The sequence below is a fragment of the Ochlerotatus camptorhynchus genome, unplaced genomic scaffold (genome assembly GCF_037179485.1).
Source record: "Ochlerotatus camptorhynchus isolate MF236.1 unplaced genomic scaffold, CSIRO-AGI_Acam_v1.1 ptg000274l, whole genome shotgun sequence".
NCBI lineage: Eukaryota > Metazoa > Arthropoda > Insecta > Diptera > Culicidae > Ochlerotatus > Ochlerotatus camptorhynchus.
The window spans coordinates 4099774-4116506 of NW_027040763.1; the positions used below are offsets into that span (position 1 = coordinate 4099774).

The window sequence follows — 16733 nt, forward strand, 5'->3', positions numbered from 1 at the left end:
CCCGGGAGTTTCCCGGTTTTCCCAGAATTCCCGGTGGACGTCCACGTGGTCTTCCATGACAATTTTTACGGTGGAGGAAATTTGCAAGGAAAATCAGGATTAATCATTGTCAGGGTAATGCATTTTTTTCCAATGATTTTTTTTTCATTCTTGAACATGTTTTATCTATTACAGGTGAACTTTTCAGACTGATATTTCTAACTGTTTTTTAGATAGGTATGACCGAAAAACTAACGACCTGCTATAGGAAAGCTATGAAAACTATCGTTTCTTGTTTATATTGTGATTTTCTATGACACACAAGACACAACAGCAAGAGAAAAGTTATTGAAAAAATTCAACACACGGAAAATGGTTTTCCCGGTTTTTCTTTGAGATTTTCCTACACCAAGAGAATGATCATGGAAATTTTTGTTAAGTTTATATTAATTATGGATTGCAGACATAATTTCCTTATCATTCCACTAGAGCAGTTTTTTTCAACGATGCTTAGTTCATGAGTTATGGATTTTCAAAGTATGTGAATTCCGAAAAAAAATTAAAGAGAAGTAGAACCAGAGCTAATAAAAATCATTTCTTCTTCACTCAACTAAGCTGAAAATGTAGCCAACCCAAGGGGTATGTCACTCCGCACACCAATCTTGGGTCATCTTTTTTGTCAATGTGCCGCAGGTGTGCCGATAGTGCCGGTCATAGAGTAAGCTGCGATTGTTTGTAAAATACCCATCCCGGCAACCCGGTATTTCTAACACCTTGAATGTTTTGTCTTTGAAATCGCATGCAAAAATGGGATTGAGGATGATGCGGGAAGTGGCGGGTGTGCAAAATTGTGGTGTTTTGTGTTCATATTATAATAAACGTCCGTTTTAGGGGTTTATAATGCCCTCAAAGGCAGTCCAGAAACCTAGCCTTTCATGATGTGAAAAGCAACGGTTTATCAGCGGCCGGAAAGAGTTGGAACCGGTGGGGAACATTGTTAGAGACCGAATATAGAGGATGATGAATTTGACTTCTGTAGTTTGTTTTGTGTGAATTGCAGCATTATTTGAATTAAGGGTGCTAATGGGGTCTGATTAATGCCTCTTTCTCTTGAGCCCACTCTTGAACCGAGAAGTGAACTGCTGGTTTAGAGGATGTTCCTGAATATCAAACAGCACGTAATGCTGTGAACAATTTCAATGAAAAATGTCCAGCAAAGCTCCTATTTTATTTATAACAATCCAATGCCTACGAGATTATGCCGAAGGTAAGCCGATGGATGTGCCCAAGCTGTGCTGAGTGACTTACCCCTTGAGCCAACCTTTACCAGAGAGATTAACTACCTGCATGAATTTGAATTTTAACATAGCAACAACCTCTTGATCAAGGTAACCTCTGAGTATGGAAGTCAACATTTGTTTTTCTTCATTCGTGACTGAGTGTTCATTATCGCATCTGATGTTGTCAATATTAGTCTTCATCTCGGATCCATTGCAAAATGATTGTTTTCATTTTACACAAATATAGCACTGAAGAACGTGTCGTGCTAGTTTTTACACACATATCGATGGGAAATTATTGCCTCATGCTGAGTTCATGACAATATCGAGGTATTAGGTCGACAATATTCGAAATAATCGTTTCACCCAAAATAAAATTGATTATTTTGCTTTTGAGGATCGCTTCTGATTTTGACAATTTCGGGTTGCATAATCAAGCACTGTTGAATATCAACAAATTCGTATTCACTGATGCATAACGAACTCATTTGTTCATTTCAGTCGTACGTGATAACGAAGATTATCAAAACAAACGCAATTCATCTACACTGGGTTGAAGTGCTATTCCTTTCGTGCGATGGTAAATGATAAAAACAGACACTGACTGTAAGTATGGAAAATATCTAAAAACCATCCTACTTGTATCGTCCGTCGCATTACACTTCGCAATCATTCGCAATGGCATCCAAGTCTAATATTAAGGTTCTTAAGATATGTCTTCTTGAAATAGCAAGTGTAATAAGAAAGACTCTGCATGGGAGCATACTAAACGACAGTTTTCGTGAACCATTTGAATTAACAATGGCTCTGTTGGATCAGTACATGGATACTGATGACTCAAAATCAAACAAAAATCCTGGTTTTGATTTCAATCTTGGGAAAACAAGTGGAACCAGAGCCCTCCGATTTACCAAAATCTAAAAATTATGCCTCAAAAGTAGATAAATCACAGTACTCTAAATTATATTTGCCAAATAACATTTTATTGTTCTACTGTTTTGCACTATCATCAACAACAAAAAAACTGCTCTAATTCACAACATCGAAAATCCCATTACTTACAATTTGATTCCCTCCTTCTCGGCTTCGGCCAGGTATTGCTCAACGTACTTGTTATCCGGATCAAAACGAGCCCGCAGAACCTTAAATTCTTCTGGGCGGTTCTCGGTCGCGTACTTGATGGCACGAGTTCCAGAATCACGTTGCTTCTGACTGCACTTGGCACAGTTCGTCTCCAGAGCTTCCGGCAGCACACGCTTTAATTCGTTGCCCTCGGGAGTGCATGGTCCGGCATCCGTCAGGCAGTTGTAGTAGTTCTTGAACAGACGGTCCGACATCAGGATCTCGTCCAGGTTGATGTTGTCGAACTTGGTCGTGTACATGCTTTCGTCCTGGGCAGCAGCCACGGCAATGAGGGCCAGAATGACAACAAAGCACTTCATGTTGCTGGAATTGACTAGGGATCTGAAAGTAATCGTGATCTGTTAGAAATCGTCGCACATCTAGAAACGCATCAGGTATGTACCTTGCTTGGAAGACAAAAATGAACTATGCTCTCCACTGGCACGGATTCAGCTTTTTATAATCATATACCATCAAATTGGCCAAGTGACTTTCTTCCTTGAAACAGACGTTTTCCTTCGCACCTTCAATGCTCACCATTCTATGTAACCCCATGAGCAACCTACTGCTTAGTGTACTCCGTATTGCGTGATTCAATTGTTCGTAACGAAAGTGTTGACCTTGAGCTAATGGTTCAACATGTGCGAAAAAACCTACCCCTGCTGGAGAATGCGCAAAGGAACCAACACAAAACCATTAAACCGAGCCGAATGTTCAATTTGGATGCTGCGAAACGTGTCTAGATAATTGCATGGATGCGAAAAATTGACCCGCAAGTAGGAAGCCCATGAAGTAATTTTCGATGTGCGATGCGAACCGGGGCAATTCGAGATAAAACTATCAGTACATCTTCGGTCTAAAATTCAATTATCAGTAACTTTCAAGACTTAAGCAATGCACATTTGACTCCATTTTTTTTTCTTAAACTGCTTAAACCCTGACTTATTGATACTCTTCGGTTATAGGCAAGCATTATGACGTATGAATACACTCAATTTGCAGCTCCTCTCCTCAGTGCCGGCTCCGGCTACAACCATCAAATTCGCCAAATTGGCACCTATGTAGACAGCAACGAACACCACCTCCATTGTGAGCATATTGGTACATACACCACAATGATGTTACTGCATGTATACTGGCCTCAGTGTCCAGGGAAAGGAGGCAAGCCGAATAGTTCCAAACTTGTATGACTATATATATTGCCGTGGCTTCTGCAGAGTGCATAGTTCATATCTGTCCTGCAATCTAGTAAGGTGTGAGCATCTAGTTTCAAGTATTGTTCAAAGAATTTATTTTCAAACCCAGTTTCGTATATCTAGGCTTCAACCTTTCGCAATCATGAAATTCTTCGTCGTCGCTCTGGCCCTGATCGCCGTGGCTGCTGCCCAGGACGAAAGCATGTACACGAACAAGTTCGACAACATCAACCTGGATGAGATCCTGCAATCGAATCGTCTGTTCAAGAACTACTACAACTGCCTGACGGATGCCGGACCATGCACCCCCGAGGGCAATGAACTAAAGCGTGTCCTGCCGGAAGCTCTGGAGACGAACTGTGCCAAGTGCAGTCAGAAGCAGCGTGAATCTGGGACTCGTGCCATCAAGTACGCGACCGAAAACCGCCCAGAAGAATGGAAGGTTCTGCGGGCTCGTTTCGATCCGGAGAACAAGTACGTCGAGCAATACCTGGCCGAAGCCGAGAAGGAGGGAATCAAACTGTAAATGTTGGTTCGATTAGTGAAAACTGTGTGCTGGATGATGTGTACTGTAAAAGGCAATGTATCTGGATGTTCTCCGTTATCTTGATTGAATGTTGTCGCCATAGTAGAATATTAAAGACATACCAAAAGAATTCGTTCTGTTTTATTTTATGATCGTTGCATCGTTAGTGTAGACATTTCGAAATAATTGATGTATAGCACAAATCATGCAGTATGATTGGTGTCTGCTGCAAAACCAATTTTTTTTTTTTTTTTTTTTTTTTTTTTTTTTTTTTTTTTTTTTTTTTTTTAACTCTTTATTTGTTCCACATTCAAAATAAATTACATTTCATTTTTAACCTAGGTGCTCCAGTTACAACAGTAACTTACCAGCCTTAATTGTTATGATATATATCTAAGTGTTTTTACATTGTTCCTGTCTTGGCAATTCAGTATTTTAAACAGGTTTTTTAAACCTGCATGTCAGTATAACAATTGATATCTTAAAACTAAAAACTAAAACTAAATCTTATCTAAGTATAAAGGGAATTAATCGTTGCAATTGAGGATTGTAACGATTTTTGCCGGAAATTATTAATTATTTTGTTGGACATTTGTGCTAAAGTCTCAACATTCGAAATTCTATGTACTTCGGTAGTACTGTACCAGGGAGGCAACTTCAAAATCATCTTCAGAATTTTGTTCTGAATCCTTTGAAGTGCTTTTTTCCTGGTAGTGCAGCAACTAGACCATATTGGCACAGCGTAAAGCATGGCCGGTCTAAAAACTTGTTTAAATATTAGAAGTTTATTCGTCAGGCAAAGTTTGGATTTCCTGTTAATAAGAGGATACAAACATTTTATATATTTGTTACATTTGGCTTGAATGCCCTCAATGTGATCTTTAAAAGTTAATTTATGGTCAAGTATTAATCCAAGATATTTCACTTGGTTTGACTAGGAAATTGGAACTCCGTTCATAGTGACTATGTGGCTACTACTAGGTTTCAAAAACGAAGCTCTAGGCTTGTGTGGAAATATTATAAGTTGAGTTTTGGAAGCGTTGGGAGAAATCTTCCATTTTTGTAAATAAGCAGAGAAAATATCTAAACTTTTCTGAAGTCTGCTGCAAATAACACGAAGACTTCTTCCTTTAGCGGAAATGCCTGTGTCATCAGCGAACAAAGATTTGTGGCAACCCTGAGGCAAATCAGGGAGGTCCGAAGTGAAAATGTTATACAATATAGGCCCAAGAATGCTACCCTGAGGAACTCCTGCTCTAACAGGTAGTCGATTAGATTTGGAATTTTGATAATTTACCTGCAGAGTTCTGTCAGTTAAATAATTTTGAACTAATTTCATGATGTAAAGTGGAAAATTAAACTTTTTCAATTTAGCAATCAAACCTTCATGCCAAACACTGTCGAATGCTTTTTCTATGTCTAGAAGAGCAACTCCAGTTGAGTGGCCTTCAGATTTGTTTGAACGAATTAAATTGGTAACTCTCAAGAGTTGATGAGTAGTTGAATGCCCATGGCGAAATCCAAACTGCTCATCTGCAAAAATTGAGTTCGTATTGATGTGAAGCATCATTCTATTCAAAATTATTTTTTCAAAAAGTTTACTTATTGAAGAAAGCAAACTTATTGGACGGTAGCTAGAAGCTTCAGCTGGATTTTTATCCGGCTTCAAAATTGGAACAACTTTTGGATTTTTCCATTTATCAGGAAAGTATGCCAAATGGAAACATCTGTTAAATAATTTTACCAGGAAAGACAAGGTACTCTCTGGGAGTTTTTTGATGAGGATATAGAAAATTCCATCATCACCTGGAGCTTTCATATTTTGAAATTTTTTAGTTATAGACCTTACTTCGTCCAAATCAGTCCCCCAGGAATCATCAAAAATATTTTCCCGAGAGAAAATATTAAGATACTCCCGAGCAACCTGATTCTCAATAGGACTAGTAAGACCCAAACTGAAATTATGGGAACTCTCGAATTGCTTAGCAAGTTTCTGAGCTTTTTCCAAATTTGTGATCAAAATTTTACCACCTTCTTTAAGCGCTGGAATTGGCTTTTGAGGTTTTTTCAAAATTTTTGTGAGTTTCCAAAAGGGTTTGGAACTCGGGTCTAATTTAGAAACATTATTTTCAAAAGTTTTGTTCCTCAGGGCAGAGAATCGCTTTTTAATTTGTTTTTGCAAATCCCGCCAGATAACTTTCATGGCAGGATCGCGTGTTCTTTGAAATTGTCTCCTACGGACATTTTTAAGACGGATCAAGAGCTGAAGATCATCGTCTATTATAATTGAATCGAATTTAACCTCGCATTTTGGTACTGAGGCAGCTCTTGCTTCAACTATAGAAGTAGTCAGAGATTCAAGAGCATAATTAATTTCATCTTTGGTTTGCAAAGGAATGTTTGGATCGAAGTTATATTCCATAAATGTTCGATATTGCTCCCAATCAGCCCTATGGTAATTGAAAGTAGAGCTGTTGGGATTAGAAATTATTTCTTGAGATATTTCAAAAGTTACTGGAAGGTGATCAGAACCGAAGTCAGCATGGGTAACCAATTGGCTACAAAGTTGACATGAATCAGTTAAGACCAAATCAATAGTTGAGGGATTTCTCGCAGAAGAAAAGCATGTTGGGCTGTTTGGATATTGAATAGTGTAATAACCTGCAGAACAATCATCAAACAGAATATTACCATTGGAATTGCTTTGAGCATTATTCCATGAGCGGTGTTTTGCATTAAAATCACCAATAATGAAGAATTTAGACCTATGACGGGTAAGTTTCTGGAGGTCACCCTTGAGAAAATTCTTTTGCTGGCCTACGCATTGGAATGGCAAATAGGCAGCTATAAACGTAAGTTGTCCAAATTTTGTTTCAACAGAAACTCCCAAAGTTTCAAAAACTTTGGTTTCAAATGAAGAAAGAATTTTATGCTTGATTCGTCTATGAATAATGATGGCAACGCCACCACAGGGTCCATCAAGACGATCATTTCTATAAATCAAGTAATTTGCGTCCTTCTTAACCTTATGGTCAGGTTTAAGGAACGTTTCAGTTATAACGGCAATATGCACGTTATGAACTCTCAAAAAATTAAATAGCTCGTCTTCATTATCTTTAAGAGATCGAGCATTCCAATTTAAAATGTTTAATGCTTTAAAATCCATTACTGAATTTTAAAGTCATGACAATATTATTAGCAAATTTTACTCCAGTTTGAATAGCATCAAACATGGAGTTAGATTTAAGCATATCAGAAATCATGTCAATTAATGAATTCTGTAAAAATTCCATTTTAGGGGCAGTAATGCTTCCTAAGTCAAAATTGTCAAAATTTCCGTTAGAACGTTGGTTAGTATTTTGATTTCTACCCGCTGCAATAGCAGCATAGGTAGCTCCATTAACTCGCTGAACATTGTTAGCAGCGAGGGGAGTAGGTACAGATGAAACATTTGAAGCAGGGGTGATATTTGTACCTAAGGGTACGAATGTAGAATTTGTTCCTCGCTGACCGTTGTTAACAGCAGAGGAATTTGTACCTGGTCGGAAACGTGGAGCGTTTCCTACCTGTCGGTTAGAACGAGATTGTAGGATCGCTTTGCGAGTCTTACATTCCCAAAAATTGGATTTGTGGTTTTCACCACAATTTGAACATTTAAATTGATTAGGATCTTCCTTCACAGGACAGTCGTCCTTTGCGTGAGAGGAATCACCACAATTCATGCATTTAGCTGGCATGTAGCAATTTTTAGTTCCGTGACCCCATCCCTGGCACTTACGGCACTGAGTGAGGTTTTGGAAATTTCCTCCAGTCTTCCTGAAGTGTTCCCACTTCACTCGGACATGGAGCATAAGGCTAGCTTTTTCTAAGGCCTTAAGGTTGTTTAGTTCACTAGACTTGAAGTGAACTAAATAAAAATCATTAGAAATCCCGTTGCGCGAATCGCCAGGACGGGATTTCATATTCATTTTGATTACTTGGAGTGGCACAACTCCAAGTAATTTTGCCAGTTCATCTTTGATCTGATCCAGGGATTCACCACTGGGCAGTCCTTTCATGACAACCTTGAACACACGTTCAGTTTTGGTGTCGTAAGTAAAAAATTTGTGCTTCTTCTCAGTAAGATACTTGAGAAGACATTTAAATCCGTCCAAGGTTTCAGCCAATACACGGCATTCACCCCGACGTCCAATTTGTAGTGAAAACTTAACTTTCACGAAATTCAAAAGTTCCATGCGAAGAGCATGGAAATCGGTAGTGGTTATCACAATAGGGGGAATCTTTTCCTTCTTGGCATTAAGCCGGGAAAGTTTACTAGAATTTTTCTTGGATGATGGATCATTCTCATCATCCGTGAGCAAATCAAATTGATTACTCAAATTAATTTCTTCAGAAGGGGGGTCAAGAGTTTGCCCCTTTCTTTTGCGTTTAGGCGCCATGGCGGCAGTAAATTTTTTATCCAAATCGGCTTCCAAGCAGATTACTATAAGAATCTGAAGGATCGAAGAGGAATTTTCCAAATCGATATCCAAGAAGGATTACCTCGGGTAGGGTCCAAACAAGGATCGAAGAGGAATAAGAGGAGTTGAACAAAGTAGAAAATTTTTACAGGTTGAGCACTGGAAAGTGCGATTATGCTATTATCCAAATCGACTTCCAAGCAGATTACTATAAGAATCTGAAGGATCGAAGAGGAATTTTCCAAATCGATATCCAAGAAGGATTACCTCGGGTAGGGTCCAAACAAGGATCGAAGAGGAATAAGAGTTGAACAAGGTAGAAATTTTACAGGTTGAGCACTGAAAAGTGCTGTTTAAATTTGTTGTAGCTTTAGGTAGTAGTAACACTTCCTTAAGCAAAAAGCAAATAGATCCGCACGGCAAGAGAGCACGATGCGGACTCGAGCTGCAAAACCAATAATAATACTCAGGCCACATTGTATGAGGTGACAACTCTCCATGCAAATTAAATGGAGAGTCTCACACGACGTCACTTTTGTCACCTCACTAGTGAGAGAAAGCCACAGGACTCGCAAAATAGGCCTGACTGATCAAACCGAAATTGTGGCTTAATTCAATATGACCGCCAGAAATTTTAAATATTCCAGATGAAAGTCCTGAACATTAGGGTATTTTCCAAAAATGTTGAGATATATGGTCAACTCTCCCTAACTCTATATTGAAGGGACCACTAAGTTACGGACGATATCGAGTTAAGAAGAACATTGAGGAAAATATGGGAAAAGTGATCGAAGTAGCCTGAATTTTCATCAAATTAATTCTCCCTTATACCCCGTTCACATTACAGCTTATATCACGTAATAAAGGTTGTCTTACAATGAACACTCATACATTGGATTTCCAGTGAAAACTAGATGTATGAGTGCTCATTGGAAGACAGCGTATATCACGTGATATACGCTGTAATGTGAACGGGGTATTACTCGATTGAGTTCAATGTATTGCACGATTCACACCAAATTGGACTAATAAGCGCGTTTTCACTTATTAAAAAGTGTGATAAAATTGCAAGTTTACGTCTAATCGTCTTGGTGTCTTCGGTGCACTTATTTTTTATGATGCAAGCAATAAGTGCTCCGAAGACATCACAACGATTCGACGGAAACCTGCACTTTTATCACACTTTTTGCATTTTTGGGACAGTCCAGTTTCAGATGCAATCAGCAATATATTGATTCAATTCATCCCAGAATGTGTAAAAAAATGTTCTTTTTCTTAAGGACAATATTGGTAGAATCCAGAAATGGCCGATGTCATGGCTGATTTGCCCACGGCACGCTGTCATCTTTTCCTAGGCAGCATACAAAAATGAAAACAAATCAATCGAAGCTAGGCCCGAGCGTGGGCCCGCGGTTATGTTCGCTAACCATTTTGACGAAAAGTGGCTGAACTCATTGATGAGTAAATTTTTTACTCATTAATGACTATCAGTTACCCATTAATGAGTATCAATTATCCCATTAATGAGTAACTGTTACTCATTAATGGGTAACAGATACTCATTAATGGGAAAAAAATTCACTCATCAATGAGTTAAGCCACTTTTCTTCAAAATGAGTCTTTTTTACCCATTAATGGGTACTTTCAAGTTAGCGTGATGGGTACCTGCAGTACCTGGGTAGCAGGTCACTTTTTAGTGACTTTGTCGCTATTTTGAAGTCAGTCACTAAAAAGTCACTTTTCACACCAAAAAGTCACTAAAGTCACTATTTCCCTAAAAATAGTCACTAAAGTCACTTTTTCACAACTAAAATAGAGTGAAATGGAAAAATATCAACAACATTTTAAAATTGAGTACTTGGCACTAAGGAAGTTATAAAAGAATTCTGGTATGATTTCTGAGGATACATCCAAGAGAACTCTAAAGAGTTCGAAATAAATTCCGAGAAGAATTCCAATGGAATCGGCTTTTGAGTGTTCAATCTCAAAGGAATTCTTCGAAGACTTTCAAGGGTATTCTAAGATGGATTTTAGTTTTGAGAATTCTGAGAAAATACCATGGAAATTCTGAGGAGAATACGAATTGAATTTCCAATATAATTCAGGGGAGAAGTACAAGATTATTCTAAGCAGAAATTCATGATATTTCTGAAGTTAATTACATGGAAATTCTAAGGAGAATTCAAGTAAATTCAAAATGGATTTATGGGAAGAATCTTCATGGAAATCCCGGAAGAATAATTAAAATTCGAATATAATCAACTTTAACTTATTATGTTTCATTAATTCATGCGTGAATTATTTACATACGATTTTTTACATAGTTAAAGATGATTAACTTCCGTTGTAGTATGGTAGTATAAAAATTGTGTATAGAAGGTAGAAAGCGAGCAAAGGACATTTTTTAGAAAGGTACGAATATGGTAATGTTTTACGTCAGATGGCGATTTGAGTGTGAAACAATTGATAGAACTGTTTCCGCACATCGAAGGTACATGAGCAAATCGGCGATCATCCCTTTTTCCAGTGTGGCGGGGTGAAACACCCCTCACTATCCCTCATTAAGGGATGAGTTTGGTAAAAGGGATGTGCTACCCGATTCGTACCTTCCACAAAATTGTTTTAAGCTCGCTTTTTACTTTCTATATACAATTTTCACACTGCCGTAGTACAACGGAACTATTAACTTTATACTTCATTAAAATGTCCACTTTAAGTCTGATAATTGACGTTCAGCATCTCCATCTACGAAAATAATCTATTTCCAAGAATGTTGTTCATTGTTCTACACACAATTTCAAGAATGCAATAATATTTTTGTTAAGCTTGTTTTCTAGAAAAAGTTTTTGAGATCATTTTGAAAAAAAAAATGTATGAAATATTCTTATCGAATTATCAAAGCTACACCAACATTTTAAAGATTTAAAAGGCAGAATCAAATTCAAGATCTTCGGATAAAAAGGTTGTCGTTTTAATGATCTAATTAACCCTATCAAAGCTGGTTTATTTTGGTTTATTGAAAATCTGGAAATTGCTATTTGCTGGCCACCATGAATAACGTAATCAAAAGGAAATTATTCAAAGCACTTCAAACGCTCTTTATAAGAGATTCCGTTGAGAGTTTCGATATAATTAGAGAAATTCATGAAATGTGATTTTAAGTTCCATGACAAAAACAGTTTTTTTTCAATACTAAGCTTTATTTTCTGAGTCATCATATTAATTTCACAATTGGTTACTTATTTATTATTTAAAAGTCACTATTTGATCACTATTTTGGTAATTACCACCCTTGTACCTGTTGTAAGTAGAGATAGGGGTGCCAGTTTCCTGGATTTGCCCTGTATAATCAGCTATGATAGCGGCTAATTGTGGCTTCTATCAATCTTGTCCTTAAACTGTTTGAGCCCCTAGTTAACGAGGGGTCCATCGATACATCATACTGTAGAAAAAAATCTATGTCCATAACTAGCACTCCCTTAACGGCGCCGGTGGTGTAGTGGTAAGCGTGATTACCTCTCACCCCAGCAGGCCTGGGTTCAATCCCAGTCGGCGCCGCCGGGATGTTCTGAGGCATAACATCTCTGATCACGCCTTCCTTCGGATGGGAAGTAAAGCCGTTGGTCCCCGGTTCATGAGTTGATGGGTCGATACGTAGGGTCCAGGTGTGGGAGCTGCCTTCCTGGCACGTCGGTAGCATTGGTGCTCAGCACGGAAAACAAGATCGACGGAAAAAACAAAACCAAAAGGAAAAAAAAAAAAAACTAGCTCTCCCGAATAAGTATGAAAGAAATGGTTTTTAAGAACCTCGAATAAAAAGTTTCCGGTTTCAGCGAAAATTGCTCAAATAGCGTAGACGTCAGCGAATCGACGTTTGGAACTATAGTTTAGTTCAAAAACTTCAAAACAAAGTATGTAAGAATATTTACAACCATTCCTCTCATAAACAAAAGAAGTGCTACTAGCCAATCCATTTGTTCTGCCTTCATCCGTATGCCGCAGTGAATCCAATTAAGCTTCAATGTGTTTGAATTTGGGATTGAAACTCGTACGACGGAATTGAAATCAAGAAGCAGTGTTAGATTTTTTTTTAATATAAATAATTTGTCGCTCTTTGTTAAATATTACGGTACATATGAAAAGGTACATAAATGTTGAAGGCATTTGTGAAAGAAACATTCCATTTTTTATGCAAACTCGGTCGAAAAAGAGAGTGTGTGGGTTGTGCTTAGAATGACGGATGATACACGAAGGAAAAATGCTACCCAAAATTTGAGTTCTTTTCACTTAATTTTGAGTTGAGTCTCTCACTTGCACTCGTTATTGTTGTGAAAAAAGAACGAGAGATTCAACCCAACGATATAGTTCAGCCCAATAAGTTACTTTTGAGTAAATTGCAAATTCTCAAATTTACGTGAATTAAACTTAATTTTGGGTAGACTATACTTAAAAGTAAGTATTTTTTGCTGGTGTTAAATGGAAACTACTACATGCGATTTACTCAAATTTGGGTTATTGGGCTGAACCCGGGAATTGAGAGAAAAGTACATAATTTTGGGTAATTTTCATCTCCGTGTAGGGGCTAAGCTCTAAGATAAACCTATTACCTTTTTCTTAAACAAATTGGCGTTTCAAAATCATTCTAGAATTCCACAGTCATTTTTATGATATACTAGCTGAGTGTGCCGGTCTTGCTCGGGATTCAATATTAGCTTGAGTTTATGCGCCGATTTAAAAAAAAGCATGCTATATTATACGTAGCCCCCCCCCCCTATTATCTAAGGGGCTACCCCCTATGATTATCTCCTTATACCCCCACACTCGCCCCCACATGCCTAATTTGGTTCCATTTGCTTGATTAGTTCTCGAGTTATGCAAAAATTTCTGTTTCATTTGTATGGGAGCCCCCCCTTACAGAAGGGGGAGGGGTCTCGAACCATCATAAGAACCTTCCACGGCCCCAAAAACCCCTGTATACAAATTTTCACGCCAATCGGTTCAGTAGTTTCCGAGTCTATAAGGGTCAGACAGACAGACAGACAGACAGAAATTCATTTTTATATATATAGATTGGTTATTTGAGGATTTAAAATGCGTTTTCAACAGACTTTTAAAAGAGTGATTTTGAATCATTTTAACGCAACTTTGAACTTGTTTGTCATTTTTTGCTTTGTTATGCTAAGCTGTTCTGTTTTTGGCATTCTGATAATAGTATTATCATAGGAAGACTTTTTTTAGATTCTAAGGACCTATGTGTATTCAATATTGAACTACCAGAGATGAACCAGCCAACGGATGAAAGTCTCTATAATAAAGAAATCAATCAATCAATCAATATTGAACGGTCGTGAGCATAAGAACTTTCCCAAATTGGGTCGCAATCAACAACTGCTGGCAAACATATTTGATAATGACTTTCAATATGCTGTCAATTCTCCTTCGTTAAACTGCCAGAATTTTCATCGGTTCCCTATTACGAAGCATTGAAAAATCAAATATAGATGCCAACATGGCTTCAAAAACGCAAAACAACCTATTAATCGTTTGAATAGGAGTGGTGCAAAATACAGGATAATTGCTATTGCGATTTAGTTTTGCTTCAATATTGGAATTGGGTTTGTATCTGATTTCAAATCATCTGTATCGGACCGATATTCGATTTTTTTTTTGTTTTGTGGCTGCAAGCCTTATTAAAGCTTCAAATTTCCGGGATCGAATGCAATTAGCACTATTCCAGCATTTTGACGTAGTCAAATTCGATAGTGATCAAAGCAAGCTTTGAATAGCGTTGCAGAGCACAAAAATGACGCACGCGAAAACAAATTGCTATGATGGGATCTAATGATTTGGCATTTTTCATCGGTTTAATGCCACCAAAATGGATCGATCGAATTTGTAACCTGACTCAGCCCGAGCTTAGCATCAAACATCAAAATAAAATTCAATAAGAATTTCGAAATATCATCCAACATGCCGATGCCGATTGATGAGTGTTTCATTTTTATTCAAAATTTATGAACTGTCAAACTGCTTAAACCCCACATTTTGAGTATTTTCCAAACACAGAACTTTTATTACTCATTTTTTTGCAGCAAAATTCATAAAATTCAGAGATTGTACATAACTCCATGCCCATGCCTAATCATGAATTCTCGATTACTTTTTCGAAGGGACGTATCAGCTTTTGTAAACAATGCATTTGATCGTCAATCTGGCATAGCTGGTAGCTCACTAACGCATGCCAACACTACTATCATATAGGGTACATTTTCCCCTATCTGATAGTGGTGTTAGTATGGGTGGACGAGCTACTAGTTACGCCAAATCGACGATCAAATGCATTGTTTACAGAAGCAGATACGTCCCTTCGAAAAAGTAATCGAGAATTCATGATTAGGCATGGGCATGGAGTTATGTACAATCTCTGAATTTTATGCATTTTACTGCAAAAAATGAGTAATAAAAGTTCTATGTTTGGAAAATACTCAAAATGTGGGGTTTAAGCAGTTTGACAGTTCATAAATTTTGAATAACAGATATTTAAAAATTAAAACAAAGAATCAATTGATTCGATTTTCCACACCATGCTGGTTTTTTTTAAATAAATTACATATCAAAATTTTGTGAAATTATAAATTTTAAGGATGTATTTTCTACTATCGGCTTTTGTCACCAAAGATTCAAACGTCAACTGGTTGAAACTTTTAGCTCGCCATTGCAAACTTACACCTACTTTGGGGAAATTTTATCCTTTAGTTTGCGAGAGTGAACTAATAGTTTTGACAAATTGAGGTTTCAATCATAGTCTGCAAATACATCCTTTTGAACATTCTTCATCGAATTTGTTTTCTTTCAGTGAAAGTGTATTGAGCTGCCATGTATGAACCGATTAGCAAATATTTTAAACTACGCAATCTCGAAAGTTTTGTTTCTAGAAATTTTGAAAATTGGAAACGGAAAACCCGGTTAACTGTTTAAATGCTTGTGATATTACTCACCCTCAACACTAAACAAATGCGTTCATAAGATCGTTTATTGACTACAAAGACGGCAGCAGCATGGAAGTTTTTAATATCATAACAGAAGAATCATCATCAGGATCATTGCGTTTCGTCGAATTCCCGTCGGTCCAGTTCAGTCTCAAGCGCATGATTATTCCCATTTACAGCTTGATTCCATCCTTCTCGGCCTTGGCCACGTTCTTCTCGACGTACTTGTTCTCTGGGTCGTACTTGGCCTTGAGAGCCTTCCATTCCTCCGGGCGGTTCTCGGTCAGGAACTTGATGGTCTTGGTGGTGGACTCATTCTGCTTCTCGCTGCATTTGGAGCAATCGTTCTCCAGGGCATCGGGCAGGACACGCTTCAGTTCATTGCCCTCTGGGGTGCAGGCTCCGGTATCCATCAGGCAGTTGTAGTAGTTCTTGAAGAGACGGTCCGACTTGAGGATCTCATCGATATCGATGCTATCGTACTTGGTGGTGTACTTGTCGTCTTGGGGTTTGGCGGCAGCCAGGGCGATAAGGGCCAGAGCAACGATGACGAATTTCATTTTTGGGGATTTGTTTTGTATACTGCAACAATAAGAAACGAATATTTGAAAACAATGTTCAAAAAGGATTTCAACTCAAGCTAGAACCTGAGACTCACCTTGATGCTTGGGTGGAGCAAAGTTGAATATACTTAACACGAGTTTCGCAGCTGTTATATATAGTGGCACGAAGTGCTTCTTGTTTCCATCCAGCACGAATGATTTTATCACTAATTATCTTCAATCCGTCCATGACGTGCCTGTTAGAAGAAAAAAGGTGCGCGCACGGAGAAAAACTCATCGATCGTGTAATCGATTCCGACTGCAGTGAACGCTTGTTTGAATAACCGGTAATCGCTGAAAAAATTGGCGTTTCATTGGATGTGACGACGACGATGATAAATCAAGTTCATTTTGATAAGCAAAATAAGGATTGATGCTCAAGCTTTGAAATGATTGTGTAAAACGGAAACTGACATCAATTCATGACTCATATGTAATTGCATATCTATGATAGTTTCTTGCGCTTCCTATTTGTAGGTTAATTTGAAGAGTTCACGATGATTTGATCCGTCTCGCAGCATTAAACTTTACCCTTTTTTCCTTGATTCTGTTCGATTCGATGTCTAAAGAAAGATAGAC

General features: G+C 37.9%; 4 protein-coding genes across 4 annotated transcripts in view; 2 read left to right on the plus strand and 2 right to left on the minus strand.

Moving 5' to 3' along the window:
• Positions 1-16733, plus strand: part of LOC135705731 (E3 ubiquitin ligase Rnf121) — a 598717-nt gene that overhangs the window by 280370 nt on the left and 301614 nt on the right. The window lies entirely within an intron of this gene.
• LOC135705650 (ejaculatory bulb-specific protein 3-like) lies at positions 2318-2704 on the minus strand. The gene has a single exon (XM_065227391.1). The coding sequence runs from the start codon at positions 2699-2701 to the stop codon at positions 2318-2320; it is 384 nt and encodes a 127-aa protein (XP_065083463.1). The 5' UTR covers positions 2702-2704.
• Positions 3626-4223, plus strand: LOC135705649 (ejaculatory bulb-specific protein 3-like). The gene is made up of 2 exons (XM_065227390.1): positions 3626-3634; positions 3701-4223. The coding sequence occupies exon 2, from the start codon at positions 3720-3722 to the stop codon at positions 4101-4103; it is 384 nt and encodes a 127-aa protein (XP_065083462.1). The 5' UTR covers positions 3626-3634; positions 3701-3719; the 3' UTR covers positions 4104-4223.
• LOC135705647 (ejaculatory bulb-specific protein 3-like) lies at positions 15702-16287 on the minus strand. Its single transcript, XM_065227388.1, has 2 exons — positions 16211-16287; positions 15702-16134 (listed from the first exon to the last, which is right to left on the minus strand). The coding sequence occupies exon 2, from the start codon at positions 16110-16112 to the stop codon at positions 15726-15728; it is 387 nt and encodes a 128-aa protein (XP_065083460.1). The 5' UTR covers positions 16113-16134; positions 16211-16287; the 3' UTR covers positions 15702-15725.

What these genes read in the sequence shown, in the direction of transcription:
- LOC135705650 (XM_065227391.1), bottom strand. Translation starts at nt 2,701, where the DNA reads ATGAAGTGCTTTGTTGTCATTCTGGCCCTCATTGCCGTGGCTGCTGCC.
- LOC135705649 (XM_065227390.1), top strand. Translation starts at nt 3,720, where the DNA reads ATGAAATTCTTCGTCGTCGCTCTGGCCCTGATCGCCGTGGCTGCTGCC.
- LOC135705647 (XM_065227388.1), bottom strand. Translation starts at nt 16,112, where the DNA reads ATGAAATTCGTCATCGTTGCTCTGGCCCTTATCGCCCTGGCTGCCGCC.